Source organism: Arvicanthis niloticus, chromosome 3 (genome assembly GCF_011762505.2).
Source record: "Arvicanthis niloticus isolate mArvNil1 chromosome 3, mArvNil1.pat.X, whole genome shotgun sequence".
NCBI lineage: Eukaryota > Metazoa > Chordata > Mammalia > Rodentia > Muridae > Arvicanthis > Arvicanthis niloticus.
This window is the reverse complement of record NC_047660.1, coordinates 64,629,109-64,648,564: the sequence shown is the minus strand read 5'-3', so window position 1 is coordinate 64,648,564 and position 19,456 is coordinate 64,629,109. Positions and strand designations below refer to the sequence as shown.

General features: G+C 51.5%; 2 protein-coding genes across 2 annotated transcripts; one reads left to right on the top strand and one right to left on the bottom strand.

The window, feature by feature from the left end:
• The first annotated feature begins 2,686 nt into the window (after positions 1–2,686).
• Psmb11 (proteasome subunit beta 11) lies at positions 2,687–7,665 on the top strand. The gene has a single exon (XM_034499061.2). It carries the CDS (start codon positions 4,171–4,173, stop codon positions 5,077–5,079), a length of 909 nt encoding a protein of 302 aa, XP_034354952.1. The 5' UTR covers positions 2,687–4,170; the 3' UTR covers positions 5,080–7,665.
• A 2,118-nt stretch (positions 7,666–9,783) lies between these two features.
• Cdh24 (cadherin 24) lies at positions 9,784–19,396 on the bottom strand. The gene is made up of 13 exons (XM_034499309.2): positions 19,239–19,396; positions 17,477–17,794; positions 17,007–17,301; positions 16,717–16,836; positions 16,476–16,643; positions 16,149–16,336; positions 15,455–15,708; positions 14,473–14,609; positions 12,248–12,369; positions 12,057–12,168; positions 11,575–11,823; positions 10,162–11,136; positions 9,784–10,072 (listed from the first exon to the last, which is right to left on the bottom strand). Exons 2-12 carry the CDS (start codon positions 17,675–17,677, stop codon positions 10,637–10,639), a joined length of 2,346 nt encoding a protein of 781 aa, XP_034355200.1. The 5' UTR covers positions 17,678–17,794; positions 19,239–19,396; the 3' UTR covers positions 9,784–10,072; positions 10,162–10,636.
• Between the last annotated feature and the right edge of the window lie 60 nt (positions 19,397–19,456).

Sequence of the window (19,456 nt, the reverse complement as noted above, 5' to 3'; positions counted from 1 at the left end):
GTAATATAGTTCAGAGATATGGAGGTCAGTATAGACATAGGTCAGCTGAAACACGTGGTCAACAATGCTTTTATCAGAGTGATCTGGGGTCCACGTGGCTTCCATTGCTCCTCAAAACCCCATATGTTTGCAGGTTGCCTGACTTCCTGGAGAGATGTAAACAGATGGGACACCAAAGAAGTATTCCACCCAGGTGAGCCAGTGAGTTTATGTCAGGTTCCCTACTTTGATCACATTATGAACCCTGAGATTCTGAACAGGAAAAACCTGTTTCTTGTTGTGGTGTGGCTCAGCCTTAGCACACACCTTTAACTCTAGAGCTTTCTGTTTACTGTTGAGGTTTGGTCTGTTCCTATGTATTGTAATGCTAAATACTGCCCCCCCCCAAGTCTGGTTGCCCCCAGGGATGAGGAGATTCTCATGTACACCAAGTGTACATGCTATGTAACCTTGTTCCTTAATTTAAAACTATTGGTTGACTAAAGATGCCTAGAGCTTACACCTGGGCAGAAGAGAAGTAGGTGGAGTTTCAGTTCCTGGGCTTGAGGTTTGAGGCAGGACCGGATGAAGAGAAGAGAGAAAAGGTCAAAAGAGGAGAAGACACCATGGGGTAAGTGATTGTGAGAACTGGCTATGATGGCTGGCCAGTCAGAGTAAGAGCAGCCCAGGTGGAACATGGCAAGTCATATCTCGGGCGTATTGGCAGGGAGGTAGACATAGTAGCATAGAGGGTAGATATCTGCCCAGCTCTAGTGCTTTAAGCCTCTGTGTGTGTGTGTGTGTGTATACATACATATATATATATATATATATATATATATATATATATATATATGAGAAATATAAAAGTTTTGTGTCTTTTATCTGGGAACTAGATGATCAAAGGCAGGGTAGAAACCCCCAGTTGAGATGAAATACTTTCTACAACAGTTTATGTAAACAAGTAGTTGTGGTGCTGCTCAGCCCTAGCACACACCTTTTAACCCAAGAGCTCTCTGTAAACAAGAGCTAAATAAAGTCAACCCTAGGTCAAGAGGTGGAACAAGCAACCAGTTGACAGGGAGTGAGCATAAGAAAACCCAGGAAAGAGAAGAGAAGGTCTTTGAGTTGAAGGATGTTTAAGGTGGCATGGAGAAAGGGAAGGAGCTTTCTCCTTCTGGGATGTTGATGGAGGAGGAAGGTCAGCTGGGCGCTTTCTCTGCCTTTCTGAGCTAGGAGGCTTCCACCACAGCGCCTGACTCCTGACTCTTCATTTGGTATATCCAATATTTGGGATTTTGTTTTAAAAACAAGTTACAGGTGCATGACTGAGTGGTTACTTATGGGAACCTGGGCAACTTATGGAAACTATTCCATTGAAAAGTAGTCTCCTTCCTGGATATGGTCCAGTGTTCTGCCTCTCCTCTGATACACCAGCTGGGGAGGGCAAGGCGAAGTCTGGGATGGGGAGCCTTCGGTCCTCCTCTCTCTTTGGGGTGTCAGAGCACTACTGTACGCCAGGCTGCAGGGGAAGGTAAGGCTCTGGACGAGCAGGATCTGGTCTGGTTTGGAACGAGTGCCAGAGGGGTGGGAGAAGGGAGAAGGCCTTCTTTGGGAGTCTTAGTGTTACAGCCTTCCCCATGGCAAACTTGAATAAAACAGCTCTCTGAGAGGGTCTTAGCTTGTTCATATTTCTTTATTGGGTGTGGATGTGAATGCATACGCCTTATTCAGGGTGAACCAGGGATTGTATAATTGTGGAAAGTGTGTGAGACTATCCAGGAAGGGAAGGTCATTGGCTGAAGGCTATGCCTGTTGAGATGTCTCATTAGCATGGAGAGGTGGGCACTCTGGGTGCTGTGCTACAGAGTGCCTGTGGTCACCTCGAGGGTCGGGTCGTGATTAAGTGTTCCAGAGCAGGCATGGAGGCAGGGAGGAGAAGCCCCATTCATGTCCTCTAAGATCTCCAAGATGCCTGGGGTTTGAGTATGCTCCACCTCACCAGTTTCATCCTCATCTGGTGGCACTGTCCACAATAAACCCTACAACTAGGGGATGCAGACATGGTTCAGTAAGTGAGAGCACTGATTTGTTTTTCCGAAGTCTATAACTCCAGTTTCAGAAGATCCTATGCCTTATCTGACTTTCTGGGACACCAAGCATGCACGTGGTGTATATACTAAATGCAGGCTAAATACACATAAGATGAAATGAATAAATTAATAAAAAACCCCACACAACCCTTAAGTGCTTATTTATCCTTTGGGATGGGTGGACCCTGGTATTTGCCACCTCATGCATGTGTCTTGAACACTGTCCCTCTTCCCTAAAGGGACATTAATGGGCATGTCTGGTGAGGACCTTGTATGGATGATCACATCGCTCTGATTTCAAGAAGGCAATATCTCTGTCCTACCCAAAAAACAGAGTTCCACAACATGACACATGCCTGTAATACCAGCACTTAAGAAGCAGAGGCAGGGTGCTGGAGAGATGGCTTTGTGGTTAAGAGCGCTGGCTGCTCTACTCCAGAGATCCTGAGTTCAATTCCCAGCAACCACATGGTGGCTCACAACCATCTGTTATGGGATCCCATGCCCTCATCTATTTGAAGACAGATGAAGAAGATTTAAATAAATCTAAAAAAAAAAAAAAAAAAAAAAAAGCCAGCTTAAGCCACAAAACAAGACCCTACCCCAAAAACAAGACAGCATCCTAAGACTTGTGAGACAGAGGCAAACAGAATTTCAAGGTCAGCTTCGTTTTCATAGTGAGACCCTGCCTCAAAAACAACAACAAAAAACCCTTCCCCCACCAAACCCAACAAAACAAACAGCAATAATAACAAAAAGCGCTGGGTGTGATGGCACACACTTGTAATCTCAGGACTTGGAAGGAGAGTTCAAAGTCCACCTGAATTAACTATATGTAGCCTGGGCTACACAGAGACAACTTGTCTCAAAAATAAAAACCAACCTGCCAGGCGGTGGTGGCGCACGCCTTTAATCCCAGCACTTGGGAGGCAGAGGCAGGCAGATTTCTGAGTTCGAGGCCAACCTGGTCTACAGAGTGAGTTCCAGGACAGCCAGGGCTACACAGAGAAACCCTGTCTCGAAAAACAAAAAATAACAAAACAAACAAAACCAACCAAACAAATAAAACATCAAAATGATAATGATGATGGTGGTGGTGATGATGGTGGTGGTGGTGGTGATGATGGTGGTGGTGATTATGATGATCTCAAACCACAACCTTACCTTTTAAAGCCCATACCGGGGGAGGATTTCAGAATATGTGGTACTTAAGCCAGACATTGGAGGATAGGATGGAAGTGGAGAATGTGCTAGGAACAGAGAGAAAAGAGGCTGTGGTGATGGGATTTGGACCTAACTATACTGGTCTCTCATAGGAATGCTGCTTACAGATGTGTGTCTCTGTCTCTGCCTTTCAATGTGGGATCTGAGGATCAAACTCTGGTGTCAGGCGTGTAGAACAAGTGCCCCTACTCACTGAGTGACCTTCCCAGCATAGGATTACCGTCTTCCTATACAGATAGAAAGACTCCTTTGTCCCCAAGCAGAAGGGAGACAGACTCTCAAGGTCTCTTACCCCTTAGTAACCTGCTTTTCTGGGAGGAATTTGAGTGTCTTTCTCCTTTTCCCTCTTACAGAAACTCTCTTGCCCTTTTCTGTGTTCAACACAGTCTGTGTTCTGTTCCCCCATCTTCCCATGAGTTGGAAATTCTTGCATGCCTAATGTCCCACACAGCCAAACTATGGAGGGCTCAGCTCTCCTCCGCTTGCATCTGCCTTCTATGGGGTCACCCTGATCCCCTACCTCTACCCCCAATAGAGTCTGGGTAGATGCCGGATGACAGACAGGAGACTCTATTGGTGACTCTTATGTGTATCACAACAATGGAAAGTCAGACTGACAGGTGGCGTCTTTGAAATGTAGAAACCTCTGCAGGCTTGTTCTGTCTCCCCTTGGCAGTTCTCTGAGGTGGGTGGGGATCCTTCACCAGCCAATTCCAGAGCCTGATCTGAGACTGAGGAGAAGTGAAGCATTAGTTCATATGTCTCACTCACTGGTTCTGGCTACAGCCCAGCTTCTCCACAGCGTCCTTCTTTCCCTGCTGACCTAGGCCTCAAATGCTGCCCTGCTCCTTCCAACTTTCACTCAGCCTCAGCGATGGCTCTTCAGGATGTGTGCAAGTGGCAGGCCCCAGATACTCACAAACCATCTGTTTGCTTGCCTCAGGCTGGTGGCTGGGCTGTACCCCGGGGCTGTGACCCTCAAACCTTCCTGCAGATCTATGGCCCCAGGCTGGCTCATGGCACCACCACCCTGGCTTTTCGCTTTCGTCATGGTGTCATTGCTGCAGCGGACACTCGTTCCTCCTGTGGCAGCTATGTGGCATGTCCAGCCTCACGGAAGGTCATCCCTGTGCACCAGCATCTCTTGGGTACCACCTCTGGAACTTCTGCTGACTGTGCCACATGGTACCGGGTGCTACGGCGGGAGCTGCGGCTTCGGGAACTGAGGGAAGGCCAGCTGCCCAGTGTGGCAGGCACAGCCAAACTCTTGTCAGCTATGATGTCCCGCTATCGAGGTCTGGATCTATGTGTGGCCACTGCCCTGTGTGGCTGGGACCACTCTGGCCCTGCTCTCTTCTATGTCTACAGTGATGGCACTTGTCTGCAGGGGGATATCTTTTCAGTGGGCTCTGGATCTCCCTATGCCTATGGTGTGCTTGACCGTAGTTACCACTATGACATGACCATCCAGGAAGCCTACACCCTGGCCCGCTGTGCTGTGGCCCATGCCACCCACCGTGATGCTTATTCAGGGGGCTCAGTGGACCTTTTCCACGTTCGGGAGAGTGGATGGGAGTATGTATCCCGCAGTGATGCTTGCGTGCTGTATAGGGAGTTGCAGAAAGCCCGGGGCTTGGAGCAGGAGCTAGAGGCAAAAGCTAGTGAAGTCCATCCTGAGCCTGCCACTCTACAAGATGCTCAAGAAAGTGGAGAACTCGTTGTGGAGCTAGAGGAGGTGACACCAGAAGACTGCAAGATAACACTGAAGACTGAAACCATGTGAGAAAGGACAGACCTTGGGGACCGCTGGGACAAGGGAGGGTAGGCCAGGGAACGAGGCTGCCTTGGCAGGGTTAGTTCTGGGAGCAGCCTCATGGCATCTGGCTCTGGCCCTTCTGGGTTGCTTGCTTTATTTGTTTAAGTCCCCATCCTCTCTGCCTCCCAGAACTACTGATGTCTCTGTCCAATGTGTGTTCTGATGATGCCCAATGGATGGTATAGTCTCCTTCTGCCTCTAAAGTGACTCAACAAATACTTGCTGCATACCTACTGTGTGCCAACTGTCAGGCTATGTACTGAACCCTCTTTTGTCATTCCATCCTGGTTGCTATTCTCATTTTGGTCCTTATCTGGTTTGTTTTCTCTTTCAGCTGCTCACCTTCTCAGCTTGGTCAGGCTGGACAGCCAGGAGAGAGTACCCAGGGCCGAGTTTAGTAATGGCAGTAATGGGCTTGTCTCCTCTGGTGCTCCATCCCCACCATGACTGTAACGGCTCTAATGATTCCACCTCTACAGAGTGCAGTTCTCATGACAGCTTTTGCAAGCATGATTGTTTATTGAAGCTGGACCAAGTTTAGAGAGTTATGGGATTTACCCAGGTTACAGTAGGTGACAGTATTGTGGGGCTTAGACACTCTCAATCCTTCCTCTCTGCATCTTTTCCTCCCAGCCCCCACTGTCTTGCCTTTTTTTTTTTTTTCCTGCCTTCCTTGCAGGCTTCTGGGGAATGGGCCAAACCCCTGCCTGTTGGCTGGAGATGAATGAACTCCAAGGAACTCATGGGCTTGGAGGAGTGAGCTCAGAGAAACTGTCCATTTCCGGTGTCATCTTGCTGTGTTGGCCAGGGCCTGAGCATACGTGGCCCTGCTCTCTTCCCTGTAGACCTCTCCCTGTTTCTTTGGTCCAGCCTCTCCTGGTTGCTCCTGCTGGAGAATGAAGACCAGAGGGAGGGTGCTGCCTCTGGTGCCAGCTAGCACATCTGCCCTTCCTGGCCTGCTCTGACTTTCTAGGGAGCCTGGACTTGGAGATACAGGTTTCACCCTCAGGAGCACCACTGACCCCTCCCCAGGTCTGGGCAGGAGGTGGGGTCTGGAGAAGGGGTGCTGAATGAACTTTTCTCTCACCTGAAGCCTCCAGTCCTAAGACTGACAACTGCTTCTCCTTCCTTGACAGTGTGCACTTAGGCTTAAAAATCCCTTAAAATTAGACTTAGACTTACAGAGTCTTACCCAGATTCTTCAAACTCAGGAGAGTCAGAAGGAAAGTTGGGGACCTCCCAGAAAGAAGAGAGGATGAGTAGTGGTGGCCTACAACTTTAATCTCAGTACTCAAGGGGGCAGCAGCAGGTGGATCTCTTGAGTTCGAGGACAGCCTAGTCTACAGAGTGAGTTCCAGGACAGCAGGCCTACACAGAAAAACCCTGTCTTAAAAAAAAAAAAAAAAAAGCAACTACAAAAAACCAACAAACACCTCAAACCCAGAGGACTACAGAAAGGTACCCAGTACATAGGGACTAGCTTGCAAGCCAGAGTGTATGGAAATCTGGCTATTGGCCTTCACAGCAACCTTCATCCCTTGCAAACTCCCCAGTCTTGGGGAGGAGATATGGGTCTCTAGAAGTGATATCTAAAGATTAAGGACACTTGGAGCACTTGGGAGGCAGAGGCAGGTGGATTTCTGAGTTCGAGGCCAGCCTGGTCTACAGAGTTCCAGGACAGCCAGGGCTACACAGAGAAATCCTGTCTCGAAAAACCAAAAAAAAAAAAAAAAAAAAGATTAAGGACACTTGGGTAACTTTTGCACAGGCATGAGTGGGTTCAGATTCATGGCCATTGATGGGGATCTTATATCCAGCAATAGGTGAATGATTTAAGTTAGGTATCTGCACTTCAGTGTGGTGGGTGAGGCCTGTGTCGTTCTTCTGTGGAAGAGAAAGGAGCAACACTTGAACAAGAGCAGCCACTGCAGCCTGTGGGGCACAGCGCCAGCCATCTTGCACAGTGGAGAGCCACAGAAAAGAGAAGGTTGGGGCGGGGCTGTATACTAGCCTATAGCTACTCCTTACCCTCCTGGTCTACTCTGAGGCTTTTAGGCAGTGAACAGAGGCGGGGGCAGAGGGGTGGTCTGGGACCTGGGATGAACATCTGAGACCAGCCAAAGGGCTGCTGTGCAACCCAACGCCCTGAGATGCTCTGTGCCTCTCTTCCCAGACTGGACAAGGAGGCTAGAAACCCTGAAAGAACAGAACTTGCATCTACTTCTGTCTCCTCCTCTGTGTCCTCCCTCTTCCTTCTATGGCCTTATCTACCTTTATTCTTTTTGGCAGGCGATGAGATATTAAGCTTACAGGTTTTGCTGATAAGCTTGTTTCCTCAAACCCTGAAAAATTTCAAGGAGAGATGGCTCTGCAGGTAAAGGTACTTGCACCACCAAACCCGATGACATGAGTTCAGTCCCCAGGACCAACATGTGGAAAAATAGGAAAAAGATACACTATGTAAACACATGAACAAGAAAAAAAATTTAAACAGTTTTTGAGGAAATGTTTAAGTGTTTTGTTGTTGTCATTGAGTGTATACATGTATATATGGGTACCACATGCATGCCTGGTGCCCACAGAGGTTGGGAGAGGGTATCAGGTCCCCTGGATGCAGAGTTCTGGATGATTGTGAGCTACCATGTGGGTGCAGGGAATCAACCGAGGGTGGGCAGGGGGACTGCTGGAAGAACAGTCAATGCTAAGTCATCCCTCCAGGTTCCTGTGTTTTTGCTTTATTTATTTATTTATTTTAGACTCATGTGCATGGGTATTTTGTTCCATGTATGTATTGTACCACACACTTGCCTGCTGCCTGCATGTCAGAAGAGGATATTAAATCCCCTGGAGTTAGTGATGACTGTGAGCCAGCATGTGGGTGCTGGGAACTGAACCCAGGTCTTCTGAAGAGCAGCTCATGCCCTTCACATCTGAGCTATTCCTCCAGCCCCAGGAGTTTAAGTTTTTTAATGCATCGCTGGGAGTGCCTCAGCATGGTTGGTAGGCCTGGGCAAAGCTGATGTCCCTTTTGAAAGTACCCTTCTCTTCCTGAGACTGGCCCACGAATCATGCTCTCTCTGGTGTCCTGCTTTGGTTGCTGCATCTTCAGTCTCTTAAGACCCTGGAGGGATAGACACCTACCTGCTCTTACACAGTACTTTTAATGCAACTTCAGCAGAGAAAATAACCAGCAACAGAGAGAGGGCTCTCAGTCTCCCTGTAAGTATCTGGGGGTTTCTTACCCCACCTTTAGAGAATTTGTTTCCCAAATAATAGTCATAAATCTTTATAATAAGCCTTAAAACACTAGAGCTGGGCAGATGTCAACCCTCCAAGCTATTTTGTCTACATCCCTGTCAATAACCTTGAGATGTCACTTGCCGTGTTCTGCCTGGGCCGCTCCTACTCCAACTGACTGGCCCTCATAGCCATATGCTGATGACCCACCTACCCCATGGTGGCTTCTTCTTTCTCTTCCTCTCTTATCCTGTGGTCCCTGACTCAGACTTCAAGCCTGAGAACCAAAGCCCCCACCTACTTCTCTTCTGCCCAGCTACAGGCTGTAGGCATCTTTATTAACCAATCGTGGGTAACTTGGAGGGCAAGGTTTATACAACAAAAGCTGGTGTATGTGAGAATCCTCTCTTCTCAGAGCAACCAGGTCTTGGGGTACAGAATTTAGCATTTGAATACAAACAGCATCTGACCACCCCACTCTATCTCCTACTACCTGCTCATTATAAATCAGCAACTATGCAAGACATGAGGTTTGCTCCCAGCTGTGTGACCTCAATCTCAGCCTTTAGGAGATGCAGGCAGGAGGCCTGTTGTGAGTTTAAGGCTAGTTGGGGCTCTACAGTGAGATCCAGATCATCCTGGGCTACATGGTGAAACCCTGTCTCTCCCATCAAAGGAGCTTTCTCCAACTGCCGGCATTACCCATTGAGTAGGGAGGGTCACAAAGACTGTTGGGTAACCCTAGACCCTCCTGGAGAAGTGGCCTGAGGTGTGTGCTATTCCTAAAGCACACGCTCCTTTGCCTCGGGAAGTACACACCAAGGATGCTGGCAGTCCTGTCCAGCTGGCACCCCACCTGGTGTATTCTATTCCTTAACCACTCACATCCTGACTCTTCTGTGCTCTATGAAGACCAAGACCTGAGGGCTGGGGAGTGTGTGTCAAAGAGGAAGTGGCAGGTCCTGGCCAGTATCACTGTTCTATCACAGGCCACCCTTTACTAGTACTCCAGGCCCAGGGCTGGCTTGCTGCCTTCAGCCCTCTACCAACCCACTTTTGTTGCTGCTGTTAGAGCTGGTGTGGAGCCTCCTCTTTCCTTCTTCTTGGTCTCGGTCTTCACAGGAGCTCTCACCCTGAATCCCCCTTGCTCACACCTCTCTTGCCAATCCCACAGACTGTCTGAGATAAATGAAAGTGGACCTGAAGAGTTGGTGGTGGGCATGGCGAAGGTCATTATCCTTCTGCTCCTCAAATGGAACAGTCCCCATACTCCTCCCTCTGAGAGTCAAAGTGGGTACCCCCAAGGAAAAGGAATGAGTCAGGAACACAGAGGCTTAGACTGTTTCTACCCTCAGCACAAAGGAAGCTGTGTCCAGAAACCTGAGTGCAGAAACAGAAGCAGGCTCCTACTTTACAAAATAAAGTGTTTATTATGAAATTAGAGATGGAGGCCCCTCCCCTTCCTCCCTTTCCCTCTTCCCCAGCTGCCTCCCCTTCCTCCCCCCCAACCCCCTTCCCTTCTGGGGCCTGAGAAGCACACAAGACAATGCCCAGAGCTGGGATGCCCAGGGTAGGCTGACAGCTGGGCAGAGCTCCAGGGAGATGGCCACGTGGGGCTGAAGCTCTTGCCCTAGGAAGTGGGCTGGCTCCCTCCTTCCTTCTGCTAGAAGCCAGTGGAGCCAGGATGAGGCCATGAGTGATGGATGGAACCATGCGGGCAGGTCTGTAAGGAACAGAGTTGGTTTAGGAGCAGGATTGGGAGAGCAGCTTTGGTCCACCACACTCCTCTGTGGTCAGTCCCTGGCCACTGACCTGGAGCAGAGCATCTCCTGCAGTAGGGTGGGGCAGCCGTGGCTGGAAGATTCTCTTGCTTTTGGGATGGATAACAGAAACAAAACAAAAACACAACAAACAAACCAAAAAGCCAGTCACAGGGACTCAAAGAGAAGGGAGGGACATGTGGGCAGGAGACAGACAGAGCATGTGCGTGGGCAAGGGAGACAGAATCTGAGCGATTAGAATTACGAGACAAAAACAGCCACAGAGTCACAGTGAGAACAGAGGTGGGGGGTAGTTATAAAACCCAACCCACTCCGGACAGTGGACAGTCACAGACAGGGATCTCTGGAGAAACACACAGACTGAGGAGTGGGAGGGAAGAGGGAGGGGGAAGGAGGAACACATCGGGTCCCTGGGCTGCCGCAGCCTGCCTGGACCCTGTGGGGCTCACTCAGAGGGCCTGTGTGCGGTACCCCACCGCAGCGCAGCGGCAGGGCCAGGGCCGGCCTCAGGGGGCCGGGGGCTCCTTGGCCCCATACAGCTCTGCCAAAGTGCGGAAGAGTGGGCCCCAGTCGTCCAGTGGCTCGGCGGGGCCGGGGACACCGCCAGCCTCGCTGCCGGAGCCCAGGGAGCTGAGCGAGCCGCAGGAGGAGCCCCGGCCCTCATAGCCGTACACCTGCACCGAGTCGTACGGGGGCACACTGGGGTCCTCGTCCGCCTCCCGCAGCCGCAGCACCAGCAACTGGGCCACATCAGCGGGGCCCGGTGGCCTGGGCTGGCGTGGCGCTCGGGTCCGCGGCAGCACGTCGCGGCGCACCGGCGGGCCGGCTGCTGGAGGAGCGGCTCCATCCGGGTTCTGCAAGGCGGTGATGTCGAAGGCCTCGGTGTCCTCCTCTCCACCACCTTCGTCATCATAGGTGATGATGTTCTCGCGGACGTCCTCCTCCTCCAGTACCATCAAGGCTTCCTGCTTCTGCCGCCTCAGGGCCACAAAGAGCACCACCAGGGCTGCAGGAGAGCACACAGGCCAGGAGCCAGCTGGTTGCCATGCGGGGCCAGACGAAAGCTTGAGGCAGTGTGGCCAGAGTCTACAAGCCCTAGATCTGACATTTGGCAATCCTAGTTTGAATCCTGCCTTTGTCTTTTATTTGCTGTGTGTGAGAAGTTTACGTGAAACAAAAAGTCTTAATCTCTTTAGGTGTTTGAAAGATTAAAATGAAACATTTGTGTTGTGCCCAGCACCACACTTGGCACAGAATAAGGGCCCGATCAATTTTTATGACTAGTTACTTTCATGGATTTGCAGGTCCAGTAATTACGAGGACAGACGTTTTTTCTCTTGGACCTATCAGGTAATAGGATATCCAGGCCTGAGGAGGTCATTCATGTCCTTCCCCAGAAAACAGGCCCAGATGCCACATTTTGTCCCACTTTAGCCCAACTCACCAAGAAGGGTGCCCAGACAGGTGACAATGGCAAGCAGGGCTCCAGTGCTGAGACCGGTGGGTGAGAGCTGAGTCTCAGGCCAGCAGGATGCCATGGAGCCATCAGGCCGGCATCGACACACACTCACAGTCACTGTGGCGGTGCTGCTCAGGGCTGGCTGGCCCCAGTCCCAAAGTTCTATAGGAACCAGGTAGGGGGCTTGGCGGGGTGGAGCAGGGCGGGAAGGCAGCAGCAGGCTGGCAGAGCCATCTGTGGGAAAAGGAAGGTGGCTGAGGTACCTTCCTGTAGGGTTGGTCCTGCCCATAGTGCCAGCTTCCCAGGGAAGGGTTACGGAAGAAACACACACAGTACACAAACAAGTGTCACGGAACACTTACCTGTTCTGATGGGTCCTCAGGTCAGGCAGGGGCAATCGGGCTGGGCCAGGGGTGGGAAGGAGAGGAGGGAGACAGGCATGGGTGTGGATGCAGAAGGCCACCCACCTCGGTTGTCCCGGACTGTAAAGTTGGCATCAGGACCCACAGGACCTTGAAGGGAGACTTGGCTGCTGTTGCCAACTTCATCTCTGTCTAGAGCCCGGACGACCTGAATCAACTGGGGAGAAGACGGAAGCTTTCAGTGGAATGGCTGCTGGTGGCCTTGAGATGCCAACGAGTCTGCCTCAGCTGCTTACCTGGCCAGGGGATGCAGAATCACAGACAAAAATGTCATAGGGCTCGGCCAGCTGGGGAGCGTTGTCATTTTCATCCAGGGTCTGGATGGCCACTTGCACACGGGAGGATTGTGCAGAGCTATCTGAAGCCAGAATACCAACATAAGTACACCATACATGCACATATAACATACCTGGTCAGAGGCATGTACATAGAACAACATGAGATAGCGTGTAATACAAGAGCAGCAAACCATGTTTTAAAGTGGGTGGCACCATACCAAGGACACGTGTTCACACAGATATGTTCACATAAGACATTATACAAGACACATGCAAATACAAAACCGATGATTCACACACAGAGCAACTCATGCAAGATGAGCACAGCACATGCAAACATCAAGGGTAGGTAGAAGGGACATACAAGGTGTGTAAATAGAAACCATGAAATATATAAAGTCATACCATACATACAGCATGTGGGTGTTGAAAACAAATCAAACATACATGAGGCAGGTATGCCCAGTGAGTGTAGCCTTATCCCCCATCACACCCTGGCCCACAGAGTGCACATGAAACACACACACACACACTTGTGCACACACACACATGTGCCATCAAAGGTCTGGGAAGTTGTAATGACTGTAATTTGTATCACTGAGAGTTGACCTTGTAGGGGGAAGAGCGTCATGGTCCACTGGGTGCAGAGCCCAGGCCCCACCCTAGGTGGCTCTCTACCAGGATCTGGCTTTGCTTCTCATGGCCATGTCATCTTTTGTCTGGGTTGAGGCCAGCCAGCTGGCCCTAGTGAAATGGGCTGAGCCTGGGGCAGGGCAGGCTGTGTGGGTTGCCTGGCCCTAAGGTAACTAGAGACAGAACAACAGGAGTCCAGTCTTTCACTGCAGTAAGGGCCATGAGCTACTAGCCAACGTCAGGGTGGGGATAAGAACAGGATTCTGCAAGAGCATGAGCAAAGAGAAGTGGCCACACATACACAGAGCCACATATAAACAAGCAACCGGACCAAGGTAGTAATGCACGTAACACACACCACACATGTACACACAGAATCATCTCTACAGATATGCTTGCAGCTACAGATACACCATACTGCCAGAGAGGACACAGTTGCACAGAAACACACACATACACACACATATATTTAACCGAAGCAGGGAGGGAGAGAACAGCTCACGCTGCTGACGCTTATTTTCTGTGTGACTTTCAGAAGTCACTTAACTTCTTATGAGTTTCCTCACCGGAAAATAGGGAACTCATCATATCTCCCTATCTGGTTGTGATGACTGGATGAGTTGATCCATTTTTGGTATTTAGTGCCTAATACACAATAAGCAATAACTCATCTGTCCACAAACACTTACACACACAAAATATCATCTATAGCTACCTGTATACACCACTGTACACATCCAATCACACACACACATACCACAAATATAATTCTATGTAAACACTCAGGTGTGAACATGCATCATCATATCTAAGTCATAAGTATACATATCTATGTACATATATATTTTTCTTTATATATAGGATCTCATGTACTTCAAGTAGTTCTAGAACTCCTGATTCTCCTGCCTTAGCCTTCGTGGTGCTGAGATTATAGGTGTGTGCCACGCAGCTGTACAAGTCACATGTGAATTATCCTCATTCCTGAGCACATGCCCATATGAACATATCCACATAAAGCTCTTTGCTGGCATGTACTGATATCTATATATACAGCCATAACGCTAATGTACAAGTTAAAAACAGCAGGGACGTGAACAGGGGCATAAGGTGCTACTTACAGAAGGGTGAGGGGTTTCCCTGTCTTGCCAGGGCAGAGAACTGAACCGGGTGCTGCTGATGGTGGTAGGGGCACAAGATGGGCTCCACACATGGAACTGGCATTCTTCCCTACTCCAGTGTGTGGGGACAAGTCCCTGCAAGGCTTCTCGAAGAGACCCTGTTTGAGGGCTGCTGACACATTCCTGCAAAGTCCTTTTCTGGCCCTGGCAGTTTGTTAACACTTGGGTTGGGAGGTGTGGCTCTGGGTTTGAGCAAATCAGAGGAGGCCTAAGTGCCTGCTTAGGCAGGCTCCCCCACCAGCCCAGGATGCCTGCTTCATGGGCTGAGGGTCAGGAGCTGAACACAGGTGAGGTTGCAGCTACCCTTCCCCACCCACATTCAGGGATAGCTCTCTGCCCGAACGATGCTCCTTAGGGCCCAGGACTTCTCACCCAACTCTGTGGCCAGAATGGTGAGGTTGTGCCAGACACGAGCCTCGCGGTCCAGGCGCACTGCTGTACGGATAGTGCCATCTTCGGGCTCAATGGAGAAGCAACGCTCTGGATCCGAGTGGGGGAGGATGGAGTATCTAGGGAAAATGGGCTGATCTGGGACTTGCCCCCTCTCCCGACTCCCTACTCTCTGCTCTGTTCATCTTGCTAGAGTGTCCAAGTGTCTTGAGCAGAGCCTTACCAGCCACTCAGAGCCGTCAGTCATGCTGGAGTCCCTGGGAAGCCCTATGTCATAGGGGGACTGGATTCCATAGGAGTTGTAGAAGGAGAGACACTCCCCGTGTTTCAGACTTGTAGTCTCTCTTCTTGGAATCTAGGGACCTGTGTTTCATTCCTGCTCTGCCTCAGACCACCTGTGTGACCTTGGGGGAACTCATTTGACCTTGTTTAATTAACTGCAAAATGGGAGGGACAACAGGACCTCCCTCAGAGAGCTGTGTCAGGGATGCTGGCCAGGAAGGTGGGAGAGTGGAGGTTCCCAGGACGGACCACGCCAAATCTGAACATCAGCTCTGTCGCCCCACAGTGGGCAAATAACTTAGCCATTCACGGTTGGCCTATAAAACAAGTGGCAATGATGATACCTACTTCATAGGGACATTATGACAATTAAATGTTATCGAGTGGGTAAAATGTGAAGAAGCACTTAGGGCATGATCAATAGTGATCCATTTATCAAATGAGAATGCATCTGCTTGAACTGCCACTAGGAGGCGCCACTCCAGTCTACCAAAGAAATTGGTAGCGACTTGGGTCTTCCTTCCAGAGTTCCTCCAGCACTCAGGCCTGCCGACTAGGAAGCTGGCATAGGAAGTGAGATCTTTGCTAAGTGATATGGTTTGTCGTGTAGATGGTACATCCTATGAATAACTAGCCTCCCTCAAGGAAGCCTAGTCCCTCCCCAGCTCACAGCCCAGCTAACCTGATGGGGCTGGCTGGGGAGTCCAGGTCATTGGCTGAGACCTGGCCCACCAGGGTTCCAGGGGCCTTGTTTTCAGGTACTGCCAGGTGGTAGGTGGCCTGGGTGAAGGCGGGAGGCTCTGGAGCATCCTGCACAGCCACTCGTACTGACGCCACATCCTTGAAGGGACCTCGCCTCAGGTAGGCTGGGTCGATGAGCGTGTTGGTGGCTTCCACACGGAAGGTATAAGAGCGACGAGTCTCGAAGTCCAGGGGCTATGAGGAGGGGAGACAGAGAGTGAGGTATTGGGAAACTGGGGTAAGCCCAGCTCACAGGTGCAAAGTGTCTTCCATGTGCATCCAGTGCTGAGGAGAGGTGACCACGGAGAGGCGTGGCCTCAGTGGTTATAAGTAGGTGGCACACTGGGTGGCTGGTGATTCTAAAAGGTAAGATTGCTATGACCCCCAATCTCCAACACAGGGGTGCTAAGTATGGTTCTTGGAAACTTGTTAAAAGTATTGGCAGTGGTGGGGCAGGAGCAAGGCTTAAGTGAGCCTGCAGTGCGGGGGGCAGAGGTCCTCTGCTTTGCTTTTTGTTTTTTGTTTTCTAGTGCTAGGAATGAAATTTCAGTCTTGGTACAGGGTAGGCAAGCTCCCTACCATAGAGCTTTGCACCCCCAGTTGAGTCTGCAGGTATTAACAGGCAGAAAGCTAACCTTCCGAACAGTAAGGAGCCCATCCTGACCCTGGGAGTCTGTGCTGATGCTGAAGGCCTCTGATCCTTCCCCATCCAGGATGCTGTATGCCATTAGGGCATTATCCCCTAGGTCTGGGTCCTGGGCCTTAAGCCGGCCCACCAGGGTTCCAGGTCCAGCTGTCTCCACCACTGAGAACTGGTACAGACCTCAGGGGAACAAGGAGGGAAGATGCATTCTTAAGAGAAATCTCCAGTCCTCCGCCCTACCCCACTACTTCCTTTTTCCAGGGTCTGTATGTAGGTAGGGCATCAAAGGATCGTTTGGGCACAGAACTGCCCCCCTTACTCTGAGGGAACTTGGGGGGGTTGTCGTTGACATCACTGAGGGTGACTGTTACGGTAGTGCTGCCTGACAGCCCCCCCATGTGGCCACCCATATCCTTGGCTTGAATCACCACCAAGAACTCCTCTTGGGTCTCCCGGTCCATGTTGGGGATGGCTGTACGAACCACTCCTAAGGGAGAAACACTGGGTCAGGGGTGCTTGTCCCCATGGCTGCCCTGGAAGGCTCCAAAGTTCACTCTTACCGGTCTGGGGGTCCACGGAGAAGAAAGGCAGTCCATCTAGCACCGTGTATACAAGTTTGGCACTGTTTCCATAGCTGGGGTCATCAGCATCGTGAGCAGTCACCTGGATTACAGACGTCCCTGTGGGAGATTCCCGTACCCATTCAGCAGCAGCAAAGCCAGAAGAGTAGACTGAGGGACCCCAGATGTGAAGGAGGCTGAGTTAATGAATTCTAGGGTAGACAACCAAAGCAGATGGAGGAGTAAAAGGGCCCCAGGTAAGCTAGGTCATCCCGAGCTGGGGTGCTCACCAACATTAGACATCTCAGGCACGGTGGCATGGTAGGGCCCAAGGGGAAACACAGGCGGATTGTCATTGATGTCTTGCACTTTGATGATGAACTCTGATGGGGGTTCCAGGGGCCGGTTAGAGGCACGGTCCACAGCTTGGGCCAGCAGCACATACTGTGCCTTCTCTTCCCGGTCCAGACTCTTGGTCACATGGATATTGCCTGTGGCCTCATCAATCACAAATACAGTGCCTGCCCCCTCCCCAGTCAGCAGGTACTTGGTGCGGCCCTCACCCCGGTCAACATCTGAGTGCAGCTGCAAGAGTCAGAGAAAACGGCAGAAAGCTCCAAGTGTGGGGCCACAGGGTTAGAGTCTAGGTCTGGGTGGTGTGTGAGGAATGCCGGGGGACCAAGGTCATTGCAGACTGATGAAGTTTCTGGGCAGGGCCTAAGGGTCTGACAGACTAGTCACCGAGAGGGTTGATCCTTACCTTGCCAATAAGGACAGGCTCTGGACCAGAATATTCCTCAATGACAAAGAACTGGTTCCAGACCCAGCTCCTTCGGGTCCGCAGCAGTGTAGGACCTGAGTGTCCCCGGGACCCTGCCCAGGCTGGAACTGGAGCTGCCAGGCGTCCCATGCAGCCCCAGCCACCCAGCCAGGCCAACAGGAGCCTCACAAGGCCCCACATGTTTGTAATCCAGCCAGGGCTCTTGTTCACTGGGCCCAGGTGCTGAGGCTGGGCCGGGCCAGGTGGCCCATGAGCTGGCTGGGGAAGATGCGTTGAGGCTACCCCATGGATCCACACCTGTAGGACAGGTAGCTGCTGAGGATCAAGTAAAGTCTAAATCGTACTCTTCTCCTGAATCACATACTGAAGCCCAGCTCTCTAAGAAACCAGACACCCCACTGCCCAGAACCCATCCAAGACAGACAGCCTGAGCCTTCCACCCGGGCACTGCTTGGATTCATTTCCAGCCCCTCCAAGCCCATAAATCTCAGGTCAGTCAACTCTGGAAAGCTGGGAGGGAAAAGGAGAGGAGAATGCTAAGGGGTCTTGGAATTTCAAGTCCTGTTCCTGTTCTACCTTGGGCACATAGCCAGGGGACTAGAAAAGGTAGATAGACCGACAGAGAAAGGGCTTAAAACCGAGAGGTTGGTATTCAGCGACACACAGCCTTCCTTATCTGAAGGGGAAGGGTCAGGTTGAAAGACAAGGAGTACAGCCTGAGTCGGGCTGGACTTAGGAAAGCCTTCCCTGCCCTCCAGACTGTCTCCAGCCCCCCTCTGCCAGCTGCAGTTTTAAAGGGGGATTGGTCTAAGGAAGCAGAGTGGGGCTACGGCTGGAAGAATTGGGAACAGGGTTGCAGGCAGTGCAAGGAGACAGAGAGAGGTGGAGTGGAGGTTGACCCAGGGGCCGGAGGCAGTGTGATTGAGGGCTCTGGATCAAGAATCAGGGATGGTCTGGCAGACAGGGAAGACCAGATGAGAAACACACAGACGGAGAGATAAGGGCAGCAAGAGAGAGGCAAAGACATCAGGGAAGCAGCCTGAGTATCTGAAAGGCAGAGAGGAGTCCTGGGTACCAGCCTTGGGAACTGGTAGGGGCAGAGGAACCTGCTGTGTGTGTGTGTGTGTGTGTGTGTGTGTGTGTGTGTGTGTGTGTGTGTGATCAGGCCTCGGAACTTCATTCTGGTAGAGTAAGCTACCAGGAGCAGTAGAGGTAGGGAGGGGCTGCGGGAAAGGAGCTGGAGAGAGAGAGGACCCTTCCCATTTCTCTCCCTCCTCTTTAAGAGGCCCATGGTCAGGTAGCTGTGCCCCTCCTCCTTCCCCAAAGCAGACACACACCTGACAGGCCGTTTCGTTCCCAAGAGAAAAGAAGCCAGAGGGCAGCAGGGGACCAGAGAGGCAGGCGGGACGAAGAGGAGAGAAGGAAGGAAACGGAGGAATGGGGAAACAGGAAAGCAGGAGGGAACGAGGAGAGGAAAGGAGAGCGGGAAAGGAAAAAAGAGGAGAAAGGTAGAGGAAGAAAAAGGCAGAAGAGGTGAGAAGAGACAGGACAAGAGGGAGAGAGAAGGGGCAGAGAGGCGGAAGGGTGAAGAAAAATCGGGAGGCAAAGGGAGAGGTGTGTGAGAAGGGAGAGAGCAGAGCGCGGGAGAACCGAGCCGGCACGGCTCGCAGCCAGAGCGCACCGCAAGCTGCGGGTCCCCCGCTGCCCCCGCGAGGATTCCCGACCCGGCAGGCGCTCTTACCTGGCACTACCGAGGGGCCCGGGACCGCGAGCAGCGCTCCGCCCGCCTCCGTCGCTGGCTCCCGGGGGCGCAGCCCCAAGCAGATCCAAGCCGGCGCCGCGGCTCCGCTGCAGGTCTGAGCGGCCCCGGCGAGAACAAGGGAGCGAGACGGAGAGGGCGGGGGAAGGAGGCTCCGCCTGCGGAGGAGAGGCGGCTCGCGCGGGAGAGGAAAGCCCTGC